This window comes from Gymnodraco acuticeps, unplaced genomic scaffold (genome assembly GCF_902827175.1).
Source record: "Gymnodraco acuticeps unplaced genomic scaffold, fGymAcu1.1, whole genome shotgun sequence".
In the NCBI taxonomy this organism is placed as follows: domain Eukaryota; kingdom Metazoa; phylum Chordata; class Actinopteri; order Perciformes; family Bathydraconidae; genus Gymnodraco; species Gymnodraco acuticeps.
The window spans coordinates 606,804-630,706 of record NW_022992053.1 but is presented as its reverse complement, the minus strand read 5'-3'; the positions used below and the strand labels follow the sequence as shown (position 1 = coordinate 630,706).

Genomic DNA, 23,903 nt, shown 5'->3' with positions numbered 1-23,903 from the left:
CAAACGGAGCTCCTTACCTCCGAGGCCGATGGCGAGAGCCAGAGTGAGCAGCAGGACGAGGCCGGCAGCGAGCAGCAGCTCCAGCCGGTGAGCCAGCAGTCTGCTCCTCCAGCCTGGCTTCAGATCATCCTCTAGTGAGACACAACAGGTCATCTACCCTTTCACAGTGATTCAATATGAGCTGCACGCAGTTCAATCACCAAGGAATGATTAATTTTTTGTAAGTGACTTTTCTGTTTTCTGACATGACCAAAAGCAACATGTAAAACATGCTTTACAGGACCAAATGGTGTAAACACGTGTCAATATGTGTAGTGTAAATGCAACCTCAATACAAAGGTGCAGCTCATTTCCTGGTTTCTGTTTCTTTGGATTTAGTCAAATAAAGATCATAGTGTGATCACGTGCAGCTCCTGGTGAGTGTCACACTGAACATTAGAGTTTTAGCAGTTTCGGCAAATCTTGTGTATTCCTGACCTAGTGTTAGTTAATGAGAAGGATTTTTAAATATCTGATTACTCTTAACCTATAATGTATGGCCCCAATAAATCAGACGTCGCACTATTACACCTAGTCAAATTCCTCGTAGGTGTGACCCTACCTGGTAATAAACCCGATTCTGATTCTGATTATCCTCCAAACACTGTGTCCGACACATCTTCTCACATTTCAAGCAGATCCTGTAACTAGCTGTGTGCAGTCCTCAGAATAAGAATGCCTTTATTGGTCCCACAGGGAACTTCTCCATATCTATACTTTCATGCTGAGACATGAAGAGTGTGAGGGGCTCACCGTGCATAAATGGCTGCACCTTGGTGATTGGCATGATGGGGCTGGGTGCAGCTGGAGGTTGGGTGTCTTCAGGTTTTGCAGAACTGTTCTCCGTTTGGGAGGACAGAGACAAAGCTGCCCAGGGGGCTGACGTTCAGTGTGTTGGGGGTCTCAACGGTGGGGAGGTCTTCCTCCGTCACTGAAACCACCTCTATCCTGGAGGGGTCCGGTTGCTCAGGTGCCACTGTCTTAAGTTCCTTAGTAGGGGCAATAAAGAGGAAAATAATCCCTTAAATGACAATACATTTAGCTGAAGCTTTTTATCCAAAGCGATAAAACAATAAAACCACCATAATGATTCAAACTAAGGACAACAAGAACCGTGCTGACATGTTTACTTCAACAAGCAATACCATTGTAAGTTTAATGTCGGGGATGTTGGGGGATGTTGGGGATGTTGGGATGTTGGGGATGTTGGGGATGTTGGAGATGTTGGGGATGTTGGAGATGTTGGGGATGTTGGGATGTTGGGGATGTTGGAGATGTTGGGGATGTCGGGGATGTCGGGGATGTTGGAAATGTTGGAGATGTTGGAGATGTTGGGGATGTTGGGGATGTTGGGGATGTTGGAGATGTTGGGGATGTTGGGGATGTTGGAGATGTTGGGGATGTTGGAGATGTTGGGGATGTTGGGGATGTTGGGGATGTTGGGGATGTTGGGGATGTTGGGGATGTTGGGGATGTTGGAGATGTTGGGGATGTCGGGGATGTCGGGGATGTCGGAAATGTCGGAGATGTCGGAGATGTCGGGGATTTCGGGGATGTTGGGGATGTTGGGGATGTTGGAAATGTTGGAGATGTTGGGGATTTTGGGGATGTTGGGGATGTTGGGGATGTTGGGGATGTTGCTGATGTTGGGGATGTTGCGGATGTTGCTGATGTTGCTGATGTTGGGGATGTCGGGGATGTCGGGGATGTCGCGGATGTCGGAGATGTCGGAGATGTCGGGGATGTCGGGGATGTTGCTGATGTTGGAGATGTTGGGGATGTTGGGGATGTTGCGGATGTTGGGGATGTTGGAGATGTTGGGGATGTTGCTGATGTTGGGGATGTTGCGGATGTTGCTGATGTTGGGGATGTTGCGGATGTTGCTGATGTTGGGGACGTTGGGGACGTTGGGGACGTCGGGGACGTCGGGGATGTCGCGGATGTCGCGGATGTCGGGGATGTTGCGGATGTTGCTGATGTTGGGGATGTTGCGGATGTTGCTGATGTTGGGGACGTTGGGGACGTTGGGGACGTCGGGGACGTCGCGGATGTCGCGGATGTCGGGGATGTCGGGGATGTTGCTGATGTTGGAGATGTTGGGGATGTTGGAGATGTTGGGGATGTTGGGGATGTTGGAGATGTTGGGGATGTTGGGGATGTTGGGGATGTTGGGGATGTTGGAGATGTTGGAGATGTCGGGGATGTCGGGGATGTCGGGGATGTCGGGGATGTCGGAGATGTCGGAGATGTCGGAGATGTCGGAGATGTCGGGGATGTCGGGGATGTCGGGGATGTCGCGGATGTCGGGGATGTCGGGGATGTCGGAGATGTCGGGGATGTCGGGGATGTCGGAGATGTCGGGGATGTCGGGGATGTCGAAGATGTCGGGATGTCGGGGATGTCGGGGATGTCGGGGATGTCGGGGATGTCGGGGATGTCGGAGATGTCGGGGATGTCGGGGATGTCGGGGATGTCGGGGATGTCGGGGATGTCGGAGATGTCGGGGATGTCGCGGATGTCGGGGATGTCGGGGATGTCGGAGATGTCGGAGATGTCGGGGATGTCGGAGATGTCGGGGATGTCGGAGATGTCGGAGATGTCGGGGATTTTGGGGATGTTGGGGATGTTGGGGATGTTGGAGATGTTGGAGATGTTGGGGATTTTGGGGATGTTGGGGATGTTGCTGATGTTGGGGATGTTGCGGATGTTGCTGATGTTGGGGATGTTGCGGATGTTGCTGATGTTGCTGATGTTGGGGATGTCGGGGATGTCGGGGATGTCGCGGATGTCGGAGATGTCGGAGATGTCGGAGATGTCGGGGATGTTGCTGATGTTGGAGATGTTGGGGATGTTGGGGATGTTGCGGATGTTGGGGATGTTGGAGATGTTGGGGATGTTGCTGATGTTGGGGATGTTGCGGATGTTGCTGATGTTGGGGATGTTGCGGATGTTGCTGATGTTGGGGACGTTGGGGACGTTGGGGATGTCGGGGATGTCGGGGATGTCGCGGATGTTGCGGATGTCGGGGATGTCGGGGATGTTGCTGATGTTGGAGATGTTGGAGATGTTGGAGATGTTGGGGATGTCGGGGATGTCGGGGATGTTGCGGATGTTGGGGATGTCGGGGATGTCGGGGATGTCGGGGATGTCGGGGATGTCGGAGATGTCGGGGATGTCGGGGATGTCGGGGATGTCGGGGATGTCGGGGATGTCGGAGATGTCGGGGATGTCGCGGATGTCGGGGATGTCGGGGATGTCGGAGATGTCGGAGATGTCGGGGATGTCGGAGATGTCGGGGATGTCGGAGATGTCGGAGATGTCGGGGATTTTGGGGATGTTGGGGATGTTGGGGATGTTGGAGATGTTGGAGATGTTGGGGATTTTGGGGATGTTGGGGATGTTGCTGATGTTGGGGATGTTGCGGATGTTGCTGATGTTGGGGATGTTGCGGATGTTGCTGATGTTGCTGATGTTGGGGATGTCGGGGATGTCGGGGATGTCGCGGATGTCGGAGATGTCGGAGATGTCGGAGATGTCGGGGATGTTGCTGATGTCGGGGATGTTGCTGATGTTGGAGATGTTGGGGATGTTGGGGATGTTGCGGATGTTGGGGATGTTGGAGATGTTGGGGATGTTGCTGATGTTGGGGATGTTGCGGATGTTGCTGATGTTGGGGATGTTGCGGATGTTGCTGATGTTGGGGACGTTGGGGACGTTGGGGATGTCGGGGATGTCGGGGATGTCGCGGATGTTGCGGATGTCGGGGATGTCGGGGATGTTGCTGATGTTGGAGATGTTGGAGATGTTGGAGATGTTGGGGATGTCGGGGATGTCGGGGATGTTGCGGATGTTGGGGATGTCGGGGATGTCGGAGATGTTGGGGATGTCGGGGATGTCGGGGATGTCGGGGATGTTGCGGATGTTGGGGATGTTGGGGATGTTGGAGATGTTGGGGATGTTGGGGATGTTGGGGATGTTGGGGATGTTGGGGATGTTGGGGATGTTGGGGATGTTGGAGATGTCGGGGATGTCGGGGATGTCGGAGATGTCGGGGATGTCGGGGATGTCGGGGATGTCGCGGATGTCGGGGATGTTGGGGATGTTGGAGATGTTGGGGATGTTGGGGATGTTGGGGATGTTGGGGATGTCGGAGATGTCGGGGATGTCGGGGATGTCGGAGATGTCGGGGATGTCGGAGATGTCGGGGATGTCGGAGATGTCGGAGATGTCGGGGATTTTGGGGATGTTGGGGATGTTGGGGATGTTGGAGATGTTGGAGATGTTGGGGATTTTGGGGATGTTGGGGATGTTGGGGATGTTGGAGATGTTGCTGATGTTGGGGATGTCGGGGATGTCGGGGATGTCGCGGATGTCGGAGATGTCGGAGATGTCGGAGATGTCGGGGATGTCGCGGATGTCGGGGATGTCGGGGATGTCGGAGATGTCGGAGATGTCGGGGATGTCGGGGATGTCGGGGATGTCGGAGATGTCGGAGATGTCGGGGATTTTGGGGATGTTGGGGATGTTGGGGATGTTGGAGATGTTGGAGATGTTGGGGATTTTGGGGATGTTGGGGATGTTGGGGATGTTGGGGATGTTGCTGATGTTGGGGATGTTGCGGATGTTGCTGATGTTGCTGATGTTGGGGATGTCGGGGATGTCGGGGATGTCGCGGATGTCGGAGATGTCGGAGATGTCGGAGATGTCGGGGATGTTGCTGATGTTGGAGATGTTGGGGATGTTGGGGATGTTGCGGATGTTGGGGATGTTGGAGATGTTGGGGATGTTGCTGATGTTGGGGATGTTGCGGATGTTGCTGATGTTGGGGATGTTGCGGATGTTGCTGATGTTGGGGACGTTGGGGACGTTGGGGATGTCGGGGATGTCGCGGATGTCGCGGATGTCGGGGATGTCGGGGATGTTGCTGATGTTGGAGATGTTGGGGATGTTGGAGATGTTGGGGATGTTGGGGGATGTTGGAGATGTTGGGGATGTTGGGGATGTTGGGGATGTTGGGGATGTTGGAGATGTTGGAGATGTCGGGGATGTCGGGGATGTCGGGGATGTCGGGGATGTCGGAGATGTCGGAGATGTCGGAGATGTCGGAGATGTCGGGGATGTCGGGGATGTCGGGGATGTCGCGGATGTCGGGGATGTCGGGGATGTCGGAGATGTCGGGGATGTCGGGGATGTCGGAGATGTCGGGGATGTCGGGGATGTCGAAGATGTCGGGATGTCGGGGATGTCGGGGATGTCGGGGATGTCGGGGATGTCGGGGATGTCGGAGATGTCGGGGATGTCGGGGATGTCGGGGATGTCGGGGATGTCGGAGATGTCGGGGATGTCGCGGATGTCGGGGATGTCGGGGATGTCGGAGATGTCGGAGATGTCGGGGATGTCGGAGATGTCGGGGATGTCGGAGATGTCGGAGATGTCGGGGATTTTGGGGATGTTGGGGATGTTGGGGATGTTGGAGATGTTGGAGATGTTGGGGATGTTGGGGATGTTGGGGATGTTGCTGATGTTGGGGATGTTGCGGATGTTGCTGATGTTGGGGATGTTGCGGATGTTGCTGATGTTGCTGATGTTGGGGATGTCGGGGATGTCGGGGATGTCGCGGATGTCGGAGATGTCGGAGATGTCGGAGATGTTGGGGATGTTGCTGATGTTGGAGATGTTGGGGATGTTGGGGATGTTGCGGATGTTGGGGATGTTGGAGATGTTGGGGATGTTGCTGATGTTGGGGATGTTGCGGATGTTGCTGATGTTGGGGATGTTGCGGATGTTGCTGATGTTGGGGACGTTGGGGACGTTGGGGACGTCGGGGATGTCGGGGATGTTGCGGATGTTGCGGATGTCGGGGATGTCGGGGATGTTGCTGATGTTGGAGATGTTGGAGATGTTGGAGATGTTGGGGATGTCGGGGATGTCGGGGATGTTGCGGATGTTGGGGATGTCGGGGATGTTGGAGATGTTGGGGATGTCGGGGATGTCGGGGATGTCGGGGATGTTGCGGATGTTGGGGATGTTGGGGATGTTGGAGATGTTGGGGATGTTGGGGATGTTGGGGATGTTGGGGATGTTGGGGATGTTGGGGATGTTGGGGATGTTGGAGATGTCGGGGATGTCGGGGATGTCGGAGATGTCGGGGATGTCGGGGATGTCGGGGATGTCGCGGATGTCGGGGATGTTGGGGATGTTGGAGATGTTGGGGATGTTGGGGATGTTGGGGATGTTGGGGATGTTGGGGATGTTGGAGATGTCGGGGATGTCGGGGATGTCGGAGATGTCGGGGATGTCGGGGATGTCGGAGATGTCGGGGATGTTGGGGATGTTGGGGATGTTGGGGATGTTGGGGATGTTGGGGATGTTGGAGATGTTGGGGATGTTGGGGATGTTGGAGATGTCGGGGATGTCGGGGATGTTGCGGATGTTGGGGATGTCGGGGATGTTGGAGATGTCGGGGATGTCGGGGATGTCGGGGATGTTGCGGATGTTGGGGATGTTGGGGATGTTGCGGATGTTGCTGATGTTGCGGATGTTGCTGATGTTGCTGATGTTGCGGATGTTGCTGATGTTGCGGATGTTGCTGATGTTGGGGATGTTGGGGATGTTGCTGATGTTGGAGATGTTGGAGATGTTGGGGATGTTGCGGATGTTGCTGATGTTGGGGATGTTGCGGATGTTGCTGATGTTGGGGATGTTGGAGATGTTGGGGATGTTGGAGATGTTGCTGATGTTGGAGATGTTGGAGATGTCGGGGATGTTGGGGATGTTGGGGATGTTGGGGATGTTGCTGATGTTGGGGATGTTGGGGATGTTGGGGATGTTGCGGATGTTGCTGATGTTGGGGATGTTGGAGATGTTGGGGATGTTGGGGATGTTGGAGATGTTGGAGATGTTGCGGATGTTGCTGATGTTGGGGATGTTGCTGATGTTGCGGATGTTGCTGATGTTGGGGATGTTGGAGATGTTGGGGATGTTGGAGATGTTGGAGATGTCGGGGATGTCGGGGATGTCGGGGATGTTGGGGATGTTGGAGATGTTGGAGATGTTGGAGATGTCGGGGATGTCGGGGATGTCGGGGATGTCGGGGATGTCGGGGATGTTGGGGATGTTGGAGATGTTGGAGATGTTGGGGATGTTGGGGATGTTGCTGATGTTGGGGATGTTGCTGATGTTGGAGATGTTGGAGATGTTGGGGATGTTGCGGATGTTGCTGATGTTGGGGATGTTGGAGATGTTGGGGATGTTGCTGATGTTGGAGATGTTGGGGATGTTGGAGATGTTGGGGATGTTGCTGATGTTGGGGATGTTGGAGATGTTGGGGATGTTGGGGATGTTGGAGATGTTGGGGATGTTGGAGATGTTGGGGATGTTGGAGATGTTGGGGATGTTGGGGATGTTGGAGATGTTGGAGATGTTGGGGATGTTGGAGATGTTGGAGATGTTGGGGATGTTGGAGATGTTGCTGATGTTGGGATGTTGCTGATGTTGGGGATGTTGCGGATGTTGCTGATGTTGGGGATGTTGGAGATGTTGGGGATGTTGCTGATGTTGGAGATGTTGCTGATGTTGGGGATGTTGGAGATGTTGGGGATGTTGGGGATGTTGGAGATGTTGGGGATGTTGGAGATGTTGGGGATGTTGGAGATGTTGGGGATGTTGCTGATGTTGGGGATGTTGGAGATGTTGGGGATGTTGGGGATGTTGGAGATGTTGGGGATGTTGGAGATGTTGGGGATGTTGGAGATGTTGGGGATGTTGGGGATGTTGGAGATGTTGGGGATGTTGGAGATGTTGGGATGTTGGGGATGTTGGAGATGTTGCGGATGTTGGGGATGTTGGAGATGTTGGGGATGTTGGAGATGTTGGAGATGTTGGAGATGTTGGAGATGTTGGAGATGTTGGGGATGTTGGGGATGTTGGAGATGTTGGGGATGTTGGGGATGTTGGAGATGTTGGGGATGTTGGGGATGTTGGAGATGTTGGGGATGTTGGGATGTTGGAGATGTTGGGGATGTTGGAGATGTTGGAGATGTTGGGGATGTTGGAGATGTTGGGGATGTTGGGGATGTTGGAGATGTTGTGGATGTTGGGGATGTTGGAGATGTTGGGGATGTTGGAGATGTTGGAGATGTTGGAGATGTTGGAGATGTTGGGGATGTTGGGGATGTTGGGGATGTTGGAGATGTTGGAGATGTTGGAGATGTTGGGGATGTTGGGGATGTTGGGGATGTTGCTGATGTTGGAGATGTTGGAGATGTTGGGGATGTTGGGGATGTTGGGGATGTTGCGGATGTTGCTGATGTTGGAGATGTTGGAGATGTTGGGGATGTTGGGGATGTTGGGGATGTTGGAGATGTTGGGGATTTTGGGGATGTCGGAGTTGTTGGAGATGTTGGGGATGTTTGGGATGTTGGGGATGTTGGGGATGTCGGAGATGTTGGAGATGTTGGAGATGTTTGGGATGTTGGGGATGTTGGGGATGTCGGAGATGTTGGAGATGTTGGAGATGTTTGGGATGTTGGGGATGTTGGGGATGTCGGAGATGTTGGAGATGTTGGGGATGTTTGGGATGTTGCTGATGTTGGGGATGTCGGAGATGTTGGAGATGTTGGAGATGTTTGGGATGTTGGGGATGTTGGGGATATCGGAGATGTTGGAGATGTTGGGGATGTTTGGGATGTTGCTGATGTTGGGGATGTTGGGGATGTTGGAGATGTTGCGGATGTTGCTGATGTTGGGGATGTTGCTGATGTTGGGGATGTTGCTGATGTTGCTGATGTTGGGGATGTTGCTGATGTTGGGGATGTTGCTGATGTTGGGGATGTTGCTGATGTTGGGGATGTTGGGGATGTTGGAGATGTTGGGGATGTCGGAGATGTTGGGGATGTCGGAGATGTTGGAGATGTGCTGTGCTCTGCTTCTTGAATCGAGTGCATTGGAAGGTGGATGCAGACGTTACAGTAATCCAGCTAAACTTGCAGGTTCCCTCGTACAATGCTAAATATTTGCTGCAGTTTAAAATAAGGACTCTGACGTTTGTTGTGCATTTTGGGAAAAAAATATAGAAGTTAAGAATCTGTGTGACATATGGCAGACCCTCACCTATTTAAGGGTTTTCACACACACACACACACACACACACACACACACACACGCACGCACGCACGCACGCACGCACGCACGCACGCACGCACGCACGCACGCACGCACGCACGCACGCACGCACGCACGCACGCACGCACGCACGCACGCACGCACGCACGCACGCACGCACGCACGCACGCACGCACGCACGCACGCACGCACGCACGCACTCACACACCACACACACACACACACACACACACACACACACACACACACACACACACACACACACACAGTTACCATCTCCTTCCCTCAACCTCCTAGGCCTGACAACACGTCTCACTCGCCTCACTGTGCTTCACATATTCACCCTGACACATTGATTACTCTGACTAATGTCTTGATAAATGATTGAATGATTCAGTCAATGAAATGTCATAATACTAGCTCACATCAGAATGTCTAGTTTGGTTGAACCAACTTCCCAAAATATTCAATACATTCTTGATAACATTACACAAAGACCTTTATGTATATCAGTTCATGTTCCAGCACTCGTTTCACAGGCGATATTTGTCCACTTACTGTTGGGGGAGTCGATGTGTCATCAGCGGCGTTGGCAGCTGGATCTGCAGGAAAGAGATGAGAATAGAGGGATGAATGCATGAGACATTGATGGAGGAAAGAGAGAGAACATGAAAGAGAGAGAAGAAGACACGATGAAGAAGAAGAAACAGGAAGCCTCAACAAAACTTTGGTTGAGTTCTCTTCCTGGGTAGGTCCAACGTACTGATCTCCTCAAAGCCTTTCGTCATGGTGCCATTGTGCACACTCAGCGGCGCTTTGTCTAAGACCATGTCCCCTCAACTCCCTTTATCCCCCCGTTTTCCTGCCTTCTTCCTCCTCTCTCCGTCCTAATGGCTGCCTTCCTGCTGTGCCTATGCTTTGATAGAAAGAGACACCTGAGCAGGTGAGTGCTGCTGGGGATCAGGTGACCCTACACCTCCCACTCTGGGGGTAGGGTGACATGCTCACGTGTCATTAAAGTGTCCTGGGAGTGTGTGAGGAGGCAGGTGGAGGAGGGGGGGGGGCTGCTGGGCAGACAACCTCCAGTGGCTTCACTGTCCAGCTGCCATACACATGCACTATAAGTTCATATCTGTTTACCCAGCCCCACATGTACTTCTGATTTTATGTGACAATTAAAATTAGCTGCTATATGAATTTATAAAGCCTCCAGACGTTTCCTCATAGGACCAAGCACCGAACCTGGGGGGACAGAGCCTTCTCCGTCGCTGCCCCCTCCCTCTGGAGCTCACTCCCCGATCTCACCATGTTCAAATCACAAATCAAAACTCACCTCTTCAGAACTGCTTTTAATCTGTAATTAATGTTGTGTTTTATATATTTTAAGTGTGTTGTTTTAATTATGTTTTTATGAATTGTAACTCTGTTAAATCCAGAAATAAATAAAAAGTATTATTATTGTTATCATTATTGTTGTTATTATTATTATTATTCAATACAAGTTTAGCCGAGTTGATTTAAAGCAGTGTAAACTTCCATTTTCAGAGGGACTATTTCTTGAATAGAACGTAGTTCCTACACAAACTGTTTGTGGATTGTTTCTGTAACAACTTTCTGTAGAGTTTTTAAATTCTGTGAGCAATTCCATTTGCCTCCATTGCAGGGTCGACAGAAATATCAGAGCTTAAAACCTTGCTGGTGCTGCAGAATGTTGTGTTAGCCATGCTGGTTAAGTGTGCCTTGAATTCTGAATACATCACCAACAGTGTCACCAGGAAATCCCCCCACACCATCACACCTCCTCCTCCATGCTTCACGGTGGAACCACACATGCAGAACCCATCCGCTCACCTTCTCTGCGTCTCACAAAGACACGGCGGTTAGAACCAAAAATCTCAAATGTGGACTCATCAGACCAAAGTACAGATTTCCACTGTCTAATGTCCAATCCTTGTGTTTCTGGGCCCAAACAATTATCTTCTTCTTGTTGTTCATCCTCAGTAGTGGACCTTTGCAGCGACTGGACCATGAAGGCCTGATTCACGCAGGCAAAAGGGGGCTACTTTGAAGAATCTAAAATGAAAATCATATTCTGGATTTTTTAACACTTTTTTGTTAACTAGATAATTTCCTATGGGTTCTTTCATAGTTTTGAGGTCTTCAGTATTAATCTACAAAGTAGATAAACATTTAAATAAACAAAAACCATTGAATGAGAAGGTGTGTCCACACTTTTGACTCATACTTTATATATATACACTTAGCGAGCTTCTTCAGAATGACTGAAGTTTTTTTATTTCCAATCATCCAATACAATCTGATACAGACTACTTAAACACAATATGATTATACAAATATATATATTTCATTTATCATCACTGTCTGCAATGCATTATAAAACACAAATAAATAAACAAATACTTCAGAAACAAAATGTTCATGATAAATAATGTGCAGATTTACTATGGTCGAAACCGATGCTGTATAAAAGCTGCCACTGTCGCTTTACCATCCATCAATACCATTCTTATTATTGCTACAAATGATTTTGTGCGAACAATGCTTCACTCATTTGCAACCCAACTCAGCACATTTAGTGGACAGCTTCACAGAGTTCCCTGTCCACATCACACACAGTCATAGATCCTCCTCATACAGAAATACTGATCAGCAGTAAAGGAGTGAGGCAGTCACGCTCCTTTAAAAGGTGTCAGTTCTGCACTCTTGCGCTTCAGAAGACTCATCCTGTGCATTCAATCGCCTGACTCCTGTTCAGTGCCAGCAGCAGTGAAGGTGCTGCTCAGACGGTCAGGTCTCGGCGGGCAGAGAGGTTGCAGTGTGAGGGTCTCAGTTCACTGTTCGTTCCTACAGGAAATATGTATCACACTCATTGTGTCTCTTGGATGTGGAACTAGTTTTACTTTTTGCATGTTGCAGTCTTAAGCCCAGCTGCCATGTGGAATTTCTACACTGTTGCTTTTTTCACCAGCTGAAGATACAATGTTGGCAACCATATTCCTAATTTGCCCCCAACTGAGAGGAAACTGGGCCCTGATCAGCCTGTTCTCCGGGGTAGAAAGTGGGTGCAGGACTGGTGGCGGCCCACACTGTTGCCCCTCCGGAGCGCTCCTTTATGGGAAAGAGCCAGGTAGATGTCAGGGTGAGAGAGGGAGGAGTAGGTGTTGTAGTGATTCTCCTCCAGGTTCTCCTTTAACAGGCACTCGTCAGAAAACTTCTCCTGCAAAAGAGAAGTCAAAGATACATTTCATATATCTGATTGTATGCAGCCCTGTCATATATTAGAGTGGGGAAAGTCTAAATGGATTCCTATGTAACAGACTTGGTTCTGCATCACATTGTAATGTGAGATGTGTGAGTGTGCGGTGGGCTACATACCGCTCCATACGGCAGCCCCTCTGCACTCAAGCAGAGGTACAGGCCGCTCTTCACGCCTCTGACCCCCACCACTCCATGTTTCATCGCAAACACCTTCAGCCAACCTTGAGGAGACGGAGAAATGAGGGATGGATGCATCACAGATAGTCTTCACATAAGCACTCAGTCTCAAATATGAATGTATAAACAAGCAGTCTGCCAACATTATATAGAAAGCAGCTTTTAACAGTTGTCACTTTGACACATGGCAGTGGTTAACTCACAATGCTCGGTGGGTTTGTGGACCCCTCCAACAGAGCCACTGGGCAGAATCTGGAGATGGTAGCCAATCCCAACACGGCAGTAGAGCAGCTGCTGTTTGACCCCTCCTCTCATTGGATGAGGGCCAGAACCTGTGTACAGGTGATTGGTTAAATCACATACTGTATAGTTTCTTCCAGGAGGATTGGTTCTCTTTTGACAAAGAGTCTGTATTTGTTATTATGCAATAATGACATCTTGCAGTGTGGTTGCAAAACATTTGAGGGAATTCCCTTCAGTTCCAGTCAACTGCACACAAAGTGCTGCAGCTGCTTCGAGTACAGCAATACAACACTCACGTTCTGTTATTGTCATCATTCTAGAATCTGGAACATCCTGGCTGGGAGAGTTCTGGTTCTCGTTCTGAATCCAGCTCAGGCTAACATTAGCATTGAATAGCCTGAGTTAGACAGATCAAGTGAGTATCTTCATATTTACAATCTTCTTTTAGTGACATTTCTTCAGTTTGTACAGTGTTGCTGATAGAGGGACATTCGCTGGCATTTGCTAATGAAACCAAACCCCAGACTGAACCCTACACATAATAGCTTCATCTAATTCCTAGAATGCATTCTTATAAAGAATCAGTTGAATGAAGCAAAATGTGTCAAAATGTTATCAACACAAAAATGTCTGCGTCAGACTTTTGTCACAGTTATATCAAAGAACCTGTCACAGTGCTGATGTGTCAGTGGTGTTGAGTACATTTACGACATCATTTACTTGATGTACATTTTACGTACTTCTACCCCACTGGAATTCAGAGTTAAATATTGTACTTTTACTTCACTAAATATATGTAGTACCTTAAGTTACTTTGCAGATATAGATTAATAATAACCAATATGATCAACACTTAAATAAGATAAGTACGATTGTGAAATGGACCAATTTGAAGAATGAGTACTTTTACTTTTGGTACTTTAAGTATACTTCCATGCCAATACTTTTGCACTTTTATTTGAGTATCCTTTTGAATGCAGGACTTTTACTTGTAACAGAGTATTACTACATTGTGGTACTTCTACTTTTACTTAAGATCTTCCAGCTCACACGGGTAATCGCCTTTTAGCACATCAAGGTAACTTCTGTTGAATGATGATTTTCCTCCTAAACTAAAGCTAAAGAGTTTCTCAGGTGACTCTTACCTTTCCCTTTCAGCAGGGTGTCCCTCATGTGCAGCCTCCACAGGCCTCGGAGGCGGGTGCTGGGGTCCTCAGGTGAGCCCGCCACTTCCTGTTTCTCTGCGCCCACACCGAACATGAGGAGCAGCTGGAAGCCGGGCAGCAGCATCAGCAAGGAGACATTCATATTGAAACACATCAGACAGACAGATCGAGCCACTCTGTCCTACACACAGACATGTCCACTTGGGGGGGGGGGGGGGGGGGTAGTCCTGGGGTTAGTGTCTGTCTAACAGCTCCAGGCCAGCCTCCTCTTCCTCTCCTGTTTAACTCTGAAAGCACTTGAGCTGCACTGCCGTCTCTGCTCATTCCCTCCACACACACTTCCTGCTTTTATCTCCTCACCGCCTCTTTCTACCCTCAGCCACTGACTGACAGTGACACAGTGAGATACTCACCTTTATCAGTGCCATATCAGAAATCCTGCTAGCAACAGCCGTAACATGTGATGTTCTCTGAAGCTGCGGCACAGAGCAGCTTGTATTTCACTAACACCACATCTCTGCCTGAACGTTATAGTTTTGCTTTAACCACTTAAGGATGGAGGAAAGTTCAGTCATGTAAACGTATGCCCAATTGTAGCCTGCGTACATGAACATGTTTACATGTTTTTATGTTGCCCAATCAGGCCTCTGACGGCGAAGAGACATGCAAACTGTTTGTCCCGTATCACAATCGCTGAGATAGCAGAGCACAGAGCTGATAGAGGCAGCAGGGAAGAACTGCACTCATGATTCACACAAATACCAGTTCAAGATGAAAAGGTGGACTCAACTTAGTCACAGGTTTCTAGCCGTACAATCACACCACGTGGCCAAAGATACTGCCCTGTATGTGGATTCTGATCACAAATATTCATGTTGAACTGTGTGCAGGAGTCCTGAAACCTGGACATGAGTCAGCATTCTACCGTGTCTTCTCGTATCAAAGTCAATGGTTTTCTGAGTGTGTTTTTGGTTTTCAGCCTGAAATAAGGGCTGTGGTTAACACAAGCTTTTCCTGTTCTGTTATATGACATACAATATGTCAGTAAATACCCCACTGGTGAGTGTCAGAAGCTTCTTTGGGTCATCAAATCAAAAGTGTCTGAACATCCTCACGTGGCAACATTAGCCGTCTTTAGATTGGCAGTGGCTATGGCTCTGGTGCTGATCTGCAAATCAGGGGGTCAGCAGCCCGATCCCACTTCCTAACAACATGGGCAAGACACTCAACCCCACAATGCTCCCATAGGCTTTGACTGTATGTAAATTGCTTTGGATTAAAAAGTCAGTTAAATAATGGAAGTAAACATAATAATAAATATCTTAATAATATTACTTCTGGAGATTTCATTTATGCCTTAAAATCATAAAGTGGTGTTAATATGTAGAGATTATCCTGCTGAACAAAATGTGTATATGCCAACAATCTTATTTTATATTCTGAAATCCAATGGGAAAGTCCTCTCTCTTTTAATGGAGGGAGCCCCTGCTAGCTTACCTCCGGGTCGGCCTACAGCACCCGCAGTGGCGTTTTTATATGTACAAAAGTGGTGGGGCACAAAAAACTTAGATGTCTATAAGCTAAGCTTCTGCAGTGAGGTTCATGGCTGGTGAGGCACTGGCACTGACTCTTCAGGTTTACAAATATTATATTTTGACCTAAATCAAAATATAATATTATTTTCAAAAGCTTTTTTTTGTCTGATGCTTCAATTAATTTTAAACAGACAGTTCAACAAAAGGATACCCAAAAAATGTAATTGTATCATTTAAATATTGAATTGTTCTCTCTTAGTAAGATCCCATTTTCAATCAAATTGCAGTCTTACCTTGACTTGAAGATGAAGTCCATTTGCCTATCCTTCTGGACAAAAATCTCTATTACTTTTTTGTAAAAGTCCTCCTTATGTTCTTGTAGTTTCAAAAGTCTATCATAAATCTGATCTAATCAATAGATTTATGATTCGAAAATTATAAAAGTAGGGTAGACATGTGGATATTATCCGGCTGAACAAAACGTGCATTTATCTAACAGGTTTGTTTCCCACAGATCTTATTTGGAGCTATTTTCTAAAATCCTATGGAGAAATCTCATTGCTTTTTTGTGAAGGGAAGCCATGCGCAGCTTACTTCCGGGTTTTAGGACGCGTCACTGCAGCTCTCTCGTCTCCTCTTCACACACCACACTTTTCGCGGCACACGTACTTACAGCCAATCAGCTCTGAATGATGTGAGATGACGTATGGTGGGGATGGCAGCTCTATGCCCCTATGGTCATTATTTTTTTGCCACACACATTAAATAGGAAAATAATCTGAGCATGCGCAGTGTAGTTTTTACAGTCACCGTTCACTTAGACAGTGAGAGGGAGGGGCAGGATCGGGTTTTGTCCCACATGGCTCTAAACAGCTCAATAGGCACACACTGTAGACACTAATTAGAAGAACACAGACTAAAACAGCAATGTACAGACGAATCAGATGATTAAACATGATCTTAAAATATATTTTATATATTTTTTCATTTTTTTTTTGCATTTTGTTGTAATCATTATTTGTAATACTTTCTGCTGACACTAGGTGGGGCTGTGCCCCACCTGCCCCTAATGACCAGTCGCCACTGAGCACCCGTCACCACTGCACCACTCTAACGCTCAGGACTGTGAGTTCTTCCACACCTCACTGGCAGAGCATTTTCAGCATGGAGCTGGCTCTGTGCTCTCCTGTCATGTTGAGACAGGAGAGGGTTACATACCTTTATAAAATGTATTTCTGGCGTAAATTAATACTGCATCAGTGAACAGTATAAACCTGTTGCAGGGCACATGCAAGGTGTTTGTGGTAGCTGTTCATTGATCTTCTACGCCTGAATGGAGTAGAGTTGTTATTATCTGCCCTGATTCGGGTCAGAGGAGAAAACAGTCTGTTTTCTAGACTGCTCAAAAAAATGTAATGAATACTTTTTAATCTAGTGTAAAATCAAGTCTTAAGTAGCAGAGGGTGTTGTTAATCAGTTTCAGCTGCTTTGGTGTTAATGAAATTAACAACAGGTGCACAAGAGGGGCAACAATAAGACAACCCCCAAAACAGGAATGCTTTTCCAGGTGGAGGCCACTGACATTTGTTCCCTCCTAATTATTTCTGACAGTTTTTCATTAGTTTTGCATTTGGCTAGGGTCAGTGTCACTGCTGCTAGCATGAGGCGATACCTGGACCATACAAAGGTTGACCAGGCAGTCAACTCCTCCAGGATGGAACATCAATACGTGCCATTGCCAGAAGGTTTGCTGTGTCTCTCCCAGCACAGTCTCAAGAGCATGGAGGAGATTCCAGGAGACAGGCAGGTACTCAAGGAAGGCTTCTCAATTATCCAATTTCCCCTCCTCGACTCCTCGGTCCTCCGGTAGTGACCCGGAAATGGATTTCAGCGCGCCATGTTGAAGGACATCTAATTTCTCTAAATGGTGGGTTTATATGGTTTATATAGTCTCTGATTGTGTTACATTATTATGAGAGTGCTCTCATACTTGTTTGATTCTGAAATTGTATAAATATATATGTGTATGTTTGTGTCCGCATCTGTAGCCTGTTATTGTCTCATTATACCGCACAGTCAATGAATCAAAGTCAATATATAAGTCATCATGAACACATCTGTCCATCAGACAGAGGGCTGCTGTGCCTCCTGTCATCATTAATGGACGTCTCTTTGAAATGACCGCTCAGAGGAGAGGAGTTCTCATTTCTCTAACCGCCTGCTGCTTCCCCTCCTCTCTCCTCGGTTCCCCTCCTCAGTCCTCCGCTCGCATCTCCTATGGGCGGGACTAAGACACGAGGATAGGAGTCGAGGAGGGGAAATTAGAGAATTGAGAAGCCTTCAAGGGCTGCGTCTCACTTTGGTTATTTTTCATTTCCTCGCTCCTCGGTCCTCGGTATCACTGGAAGTTGATTTGTCTGCCCCATCTTGAGTAGCGTCCCAGTTATTATTTGTGCCGGAGGAGCGAGGAGCGATAATCGAGGAACCACCAGACCATCCTCCGGTGAAATCCTCAGCCACTCGCTCCACCCCCTTACTGTGTATCACTCACTGATTGGACGATGCAGCGCATGCACTGATCTGATGCTTCTTGACCACAGGCTGCATCTCACTTCGGTTAAATGACATTCTACTCAATCCTACTCACTTGCGTCGTTTCCCTGCGTTTAGTCCCTCCCACTAGGGAAGCATGGAGACGCAAGGAAACCACGAGAAGCAGGGAAATGAGTTTCAAAACCCAGTTAGATTAACATTCATTGGATTGCACACTTTGTTTGTTTGTGTGGATATGTAGCACATTAACATTTTAATAGCACTTAATGACTGACTGAATGGAAATGACAATAAATGAAAATGTAAAACGAAAAAAGCGATCATGAAAATGTTTCCAAAAAATGAATAAAATGATTTTTGACCACTTTGTTGTTCAGATATATCACATATTTGTAACAAAATTATACATGAATTGAAACAAAACACGGTATAGACTGAGGAGTGACTCCCGTGAGGTTCATGTGTTTTCTTCACTCCGCTGGGAAACTGCTCTCATGTCAAGAAGCATCAGATCAGTGCATGCACTGCATCGTCCAATCAGTGAGCGATACACAGTAAGGGGGCGGGGCGAGTATCTGAGGATTTCATCGGAGGATGGTCTGGTGGTTCCTCCATTATCGCTCCTCCGGCAGAAATAAGGCCACTGGGACGCTACTCAAGATGACGCAGACAAATCAACTTCCGGTGATACAGAGACCGAGGAGCGAGGAAATGAAAAATAACCGAAGTGAGACGCACCCATAGACTGTTCTTGACATGAGAGCAGTTTCATTTCATTTCAAACCTTTATTTATACAGATAAATCCCATTGAGATCATTGATCTCTTTTTCAAGGGAGACCTGCTCAAGTAGTTCCACATGAAACATAAAAACATATATAGAACAACAAAAGGACATCATACAGCATCATTTACATAATTATCCACATAAACAGCTACCAATAGCTTCCGATTGAGTAGCATCCAACCGAGCTTTAAAAACATTTAGTTTACCAGCGGAGTGAAGAAAATACATGAAACTCACGGGAGTCACTCCTCAGTTTATACTGTGTTTTGTTTCAATTCATGTATCATTTAGTTACAAATATGTGATATATCTGAACAACAAAGTGGTCAAAAATCATTTTATTCATTTATTGGAAACATTTTCAGGATCGCTTTTTTCGTTTTACATTTGTCATTTCCATTCAGTCAGTCATTAAGTGCTATTTAAAATGTTAATTTGTTCATCTATACATTTTAAGAATGGCGTTTATCTTTTTTGAGAATAAGTTCTTATTGTATTTAATATATTTGGGTCTACAACAGATGATACAAATGTTTGTGTCGGTAAATGTGTGGCGGGGGTGTTTGTGAAAATAATGGGGACAGAGCTGGCTGCTGTCAGACGATCAGCTGTGCGGAGTCATCACCAACGGACGTCGCTTTAGTGCCACAGTGACCCCTCAAAACCGGAAGTAAGTTAGCATTTTACCACTTCTGGTTCCTTCGACAAAAACCAATGCAATTTTTCCATAGAATTTTGGAAAATAGATGGAAATCAGGTCTGTGGTTGACACAAATTGAAGAGACAGATCACGTTTTGTTCAGCCGGATAATATCCACATGTCTACCCTACTTTTATAATTTTTGAATCATAAATGTAATCGATACATTTATGATCGATTATAATTTATTTATTTTAATTTTGTCGAAGGAACCGGAAGGAGTTTACTTCTGGGTTTTAGGATGCGTCACTGTGGCACTCTATCATGCTCTTAAAACTAATTTCCCTGCTTCTCGTGGTTTCCTTGCGTCCCTCCATGCTTCCCTGGTGGGAGGGACTAAACGCAGGGAAACGACGTAAGTGAGGGACGCAAGGATTTAATTGAACTGATATGTGAGATGCAGCCTAGGAGAGCTGGATAGGGTCCTCAGCAAGACCAGTATCTGCTCCTTTGTACAAGGAGGAACAGGAGGAGCACTGCCAGAGCCCTACAAAATGACCTCCGGCTGGTGAGAATGTCTCTGACCAAACAATCAGAAACAGACTTCATGAGGGGGCCTGAGGGCCCGACGTCCTCTAGTGGTCAATGTGCTCACTGCCCGGCACCGTGGAGCAGAGGTGTGGACTCGAGTCACATGACTTGGACTCGAGTCAGACTCGAGTCACACATTTTATGACTTGAGACTCGACTTGACAACATCACAAAAGACTTGCGACTCGACTTGGACTTGAACACCAATGACTCGGGACTTGACTTGGACTTGAGCCTTCTGACTTGAGGTGACTTGCTACTTTAATTCAGAGGTCTCCAACACGCCGATCGCGAGCTGCCGCTAGAAGAGCAGACTCCCGTCGGGGAGAGCAGAATCTTCAGCCGCTCCTACTCTTGCTGAGAATCCTTGCAGGCAGGGGCGGGTCTTTATTTAGCTGGGCCACCATGCGGCCAATCATATGCGAGGACACACTAGGATCATACCATTATGTGAAAGAAGGGTGGGGGGCACAGCATGTGTAGTGGTACAGGCCAGCTGCACAGAGCGACGGGGAAACGGGGAGACGGATTTAAATGCAAGCGCGTCGGAAAAAGTCAAGAAATGAGCGAAAACCGAAAAAAGAAGCAGCATCTGGCTGCTTTTCAATGATATTGGAGAAAGCAAAGCTGAGTGCAGGATTTGTAAAAATGAAAATAACCTTCAGAGCAGGGTTTTTTTTTGGTAACCACTCAGGATTTATTGTCAGAGGTGGGAGAAGTTCAGACAATTAAAAAAAGTTACAATCAGGGTTCCCGCAGGGTCTTAACAAGTCTTAAAAAGGTCTTAAATATGATTCAGAAGGTCTTAAAAATTATCGGATTTGAAAGGTACTTCTATGTTGCGATAGCGTCTAAATGTGTTTTGGGGGAAATGTCCGGGCTGCAAAGTAACCAGTACGGTAACAGCCTTTCAGTTCCCCCCAACAATTTGTATTGAATGAAATCAACATGGAACCAGTAATCACTAACTTTGTTTCCCCCGGCCCCTTATTGGAGAACACCCAGCTAGTAACCTAGCAACCAAGCTTCAGCTCATGTAGCCTATCTTCGAATCTACTTACAAATAAATATGGGGAAGTGTCAGTTCAACCGTATTTGGTTGGAAAACATCTAATTTACTGCTTGGTTGAAACCAGTGGAGGGAACGTGTTTGAAGCCCGCTGCACCTTTTGCAAAATAAATTAGCGTTTGTTTTGCTAATGTAGCGTTAGCTAATGTAGCGTTAGCTAGTGCAGCAGCAGCTAATGCAGCGTTAGCTGGTGGAGCGTTAGCTAGTGGAGCAGCTCCCGCAACAACACCGGGGGACCTCCGGGCGAAGTTTGGGTCTACGTCAACCCTAAAAGCGGAGGTGCTGTAGACGCTAAATACCGTAGCTAAACACCAATCATACAACAGCAACGATGAAATAGTGTAGCCAAGGCAGCAGAGCTCTGAATATAGCTCTTGTCACTCTCTCTCACACACACACACACACACACACACACACACACACACACACACACACACACACACACACACACACACACACACACACACACACACACACACACACACACACACACACACACACACACACACACACACACACACACACACACACACACACACACACACACACACACACACACACACACACACACACACACTAGGGCTGCTCGATTATGGCAATAATCAAGATTATGTTGGTCAATAATTAATATCACGATTATTAAATACGATTATTCATTGACTTTGAAAACATCCATTTATTGAACTTTAAAACAAATAATAATTTGAACAGTATCTTTTTAACTGTTGATTACCCTGAACGTATAATTCAACTGAAAAACCAATACAAAAATTAATTAAATAAATGATACATTACTAAAAAATTAATTAGATCAAATATGTTGTGGTGCACTGTCACAACCTAGCAAAGCAAAATAATCCTTTTTTCCGATTATGTTGTTTTCGTAATTGTGGCAGGCCAACATCGTAATTGCGATTAAAATATGATTAATTGCACAGCCCTAACACACACACACGCACACACACACACACACACACACACACACACACACACACACACACACACACACACACACACTCAAGCACACACTCAAGCACACACACATACACACTTTTTGTCTAACACGCTAACACAGTTCTGTACTGTTACGCTGTTGTGTTCAGTCATTGTTCTTATGTTGAACATGAATACATTTACTTTGTAAGTGATTATGGGACGTATTTCTTCTTTATATACATTTTCCTTCATACTTTATTGCCGTGAAATAGGTCTTAAATTCTATTCAAAGTGGTCTTAAAAAGGTGTTAAAAAGTCTTAAATTTGAGTTGGCGAAACCTGCAGGAACCCTGTACAATAAAAAGTCCTGCATTCAAAATGTTACAAGTAAAAGTACAAAAGTATTAGCATCAAAATATAGTTAAAGTACCGCCTGCAGAGGGATCTAGATGCAGGTGTTCTTTTCCCCATAGAGACCGCCTGGCTGCACATTATCCCTTGCATAAAGATAGATTGTGGGTCCCTTGTAACATGTTGTACACAGTGGAAATAAACATTCTGGTCACCTCAACATCAGGGATCTTATCCATTAAACTCCTTCTGAATCAAACCGTCACGGTAGCCTTACCTTACTGATCCCTCTTAAATTAGAAAAACACACGTTACTTTACCAGCAGAGAGAAAAGTGATTATTAAATTATTAATGTGACTAATAAAGAGCATTTCATTATTAAGTATTATTCTGTTGATCGATGTCATTACATTTGGTGAAAAACACATAATGACTTGTTTATGACTTGTTTTGTCAAAGTTTAGGACTTGACTTGACTTGAACTTGCCCATCCTGACTTGAGACTTGACTTGGACTTGCAAAACAATGACTTGAGACTTGACTCGGACTTGAGCGCAAAGACTTGAGACTTGACTCGGACTTGCAAAACAATGACTTGGTCCCACCTCTGCCGTGGAGCTCAATTGGCATTTGCCATAGAACACCAGAATTGGCAGGTCGGCCTCTGGCGCCCTGTGCTTTTCACAGATGAGAGCAGGTTCCCCCTGAGCACATCAGACATGAAAGGGTCTGGAGAAGCCGTGGAGAATGTTTTGCTGCCTGTAACATCGTTCAGCATGACCGCTTTGGTGGTGGTTTAGTGATGGTCTGCGGAGGCACATCCATGGAGGGACGCACAGACCTCTACAGGCTGAGACCAGCACCCTGACTGCCATTAGGTATCGGGATTAAGTCATATGATGTCCTGATGAACAGAAACACAAGCAGCCCGCTGGACTCAGATCTCCAGATACCACATCACTCCTCCGCTGTTCCGATACAAGTCCAGACTGCGGCTGTTTGTTTATACCATAGGTTGATGGTTGATACATGTCGTCTTCTTCGAGGCTACGTGGTTCTGCAGCGCCCCCATGGTCAGTAAATGGAAGTACTACAAAGAACCCTGTTTAATGCAGTTATTTCACAAGTTTAGTTATATACGCAGCTCGGAAAAGATAACCGAGGTCCGGACCTCGGTGACCTCAATGGTGGATACGGCCCTGCCTCAGACTGTCCAGGAGCTCAGTGATGCCCTGGTCCAGATCTGGGAGGAGATCCCTCCGGATACGGTGAATACACAGTACTGAGTAACATTTTGAGTTGCCGCATTATTTTTCCACCTTGGTTTTCGGGGTGTTTTTGAATTCAGCCCTCTGTAGGTTAATCATTTTCATTTCCATCAAACGATGTGGCTTTCGCTCCAAACACATTACCC

At 47.0% G+C, this 23,903-nt stretch overlaps 2 protein-coding genes across 2 annotated transcripts in view; both read right to left on the bottom strand.

The window, feature by feature from the left end:
• The window catches only part of tmprss3a (transmembrane serine protease 3a), a 26,705-nt gene extending 16,713 nt beyond the window's left edge, over positions 1-9,992 (bottom strand). The window contains 15 exon segments of the mRNA XM_034202077.1: positions 18-131; positions 757-883; positions 885-1,060; positions 1,897-2,120; positions 2,769-2,785; positions 2,868-2,954; positions 3,007-3,393; positions 3,438-3,604; positions 3,705-3,820; positions 4,897-4,963; positions 5,586-5,701; positions 5,820-5,917; positions 6,131-6,628; positions 9,721-9,764; positions 9,926-9,992. Of these exon segments, the coding sequence (XP_034057968.1) occupies positions 18-131; positions 757-883; positions 885-1,060; positions 1,897-2,120; positions 2,769-2,785; positions 2,868-2,954; positions 3,007-3,393; positions 3,438-3,604; positions 3,705-3,820; positions 4,897-4,963; positions 5,586-5,701; positions 5,820-5,917; positions 6,131-6,628; positions 9,721-9,764; positions 9,926-9,992 (2,305 nt within the window).
• A 1,899-nt stretch (positions 9,993-11,891) lies between these two features.
• On the bottom strand, positions 11,892-14,181 carry fgf9 (fibroblast growth factor 9). Its single transcript, XM_034202029.1, has 4 exons — positions 14,007-14,181; positions 12,822-12,950; positions 12,559-12,662; positions 11,892-12,400 (listed from the first exon to the last, which is right to left on the bottom strand). The coding sequence occupies exons 1-4, from the start codon at positions 14,179-14,181 to the stop codon at positions 12,218-12,220; spliced, it is 591 nt and encodes a 196-aa protein (XP_034057920.1). The 3' UTR covers positions 11,892-12,217.
• Positions 14,182-23,903: the final 9,722 nt, after the last annotated feature.

Coding starts and splice junctions, on each gene's coding strand:
- fgf9 (XM_034202029.1), bottom strand. CDS start 14,181: ATGTGTTTCAATATGAATGTCTCCTTGCTGATGCTGCTGCCCGGCTTC. Junction 12,951..14,006: donor CACCCTGCTGAAAGGGAAAG/GTAAGAGTCACC, acceptor ACCTGTACACAG/GTTCTGGCCCTCATCCAATG. Junction 12,663..12,821: donor CCACAAACCCACCGAGCATT/GTGAGTTAACCA, acceptor CGTCTCCTCAAG/GTTGGCTGAAGGTGTTTGCG.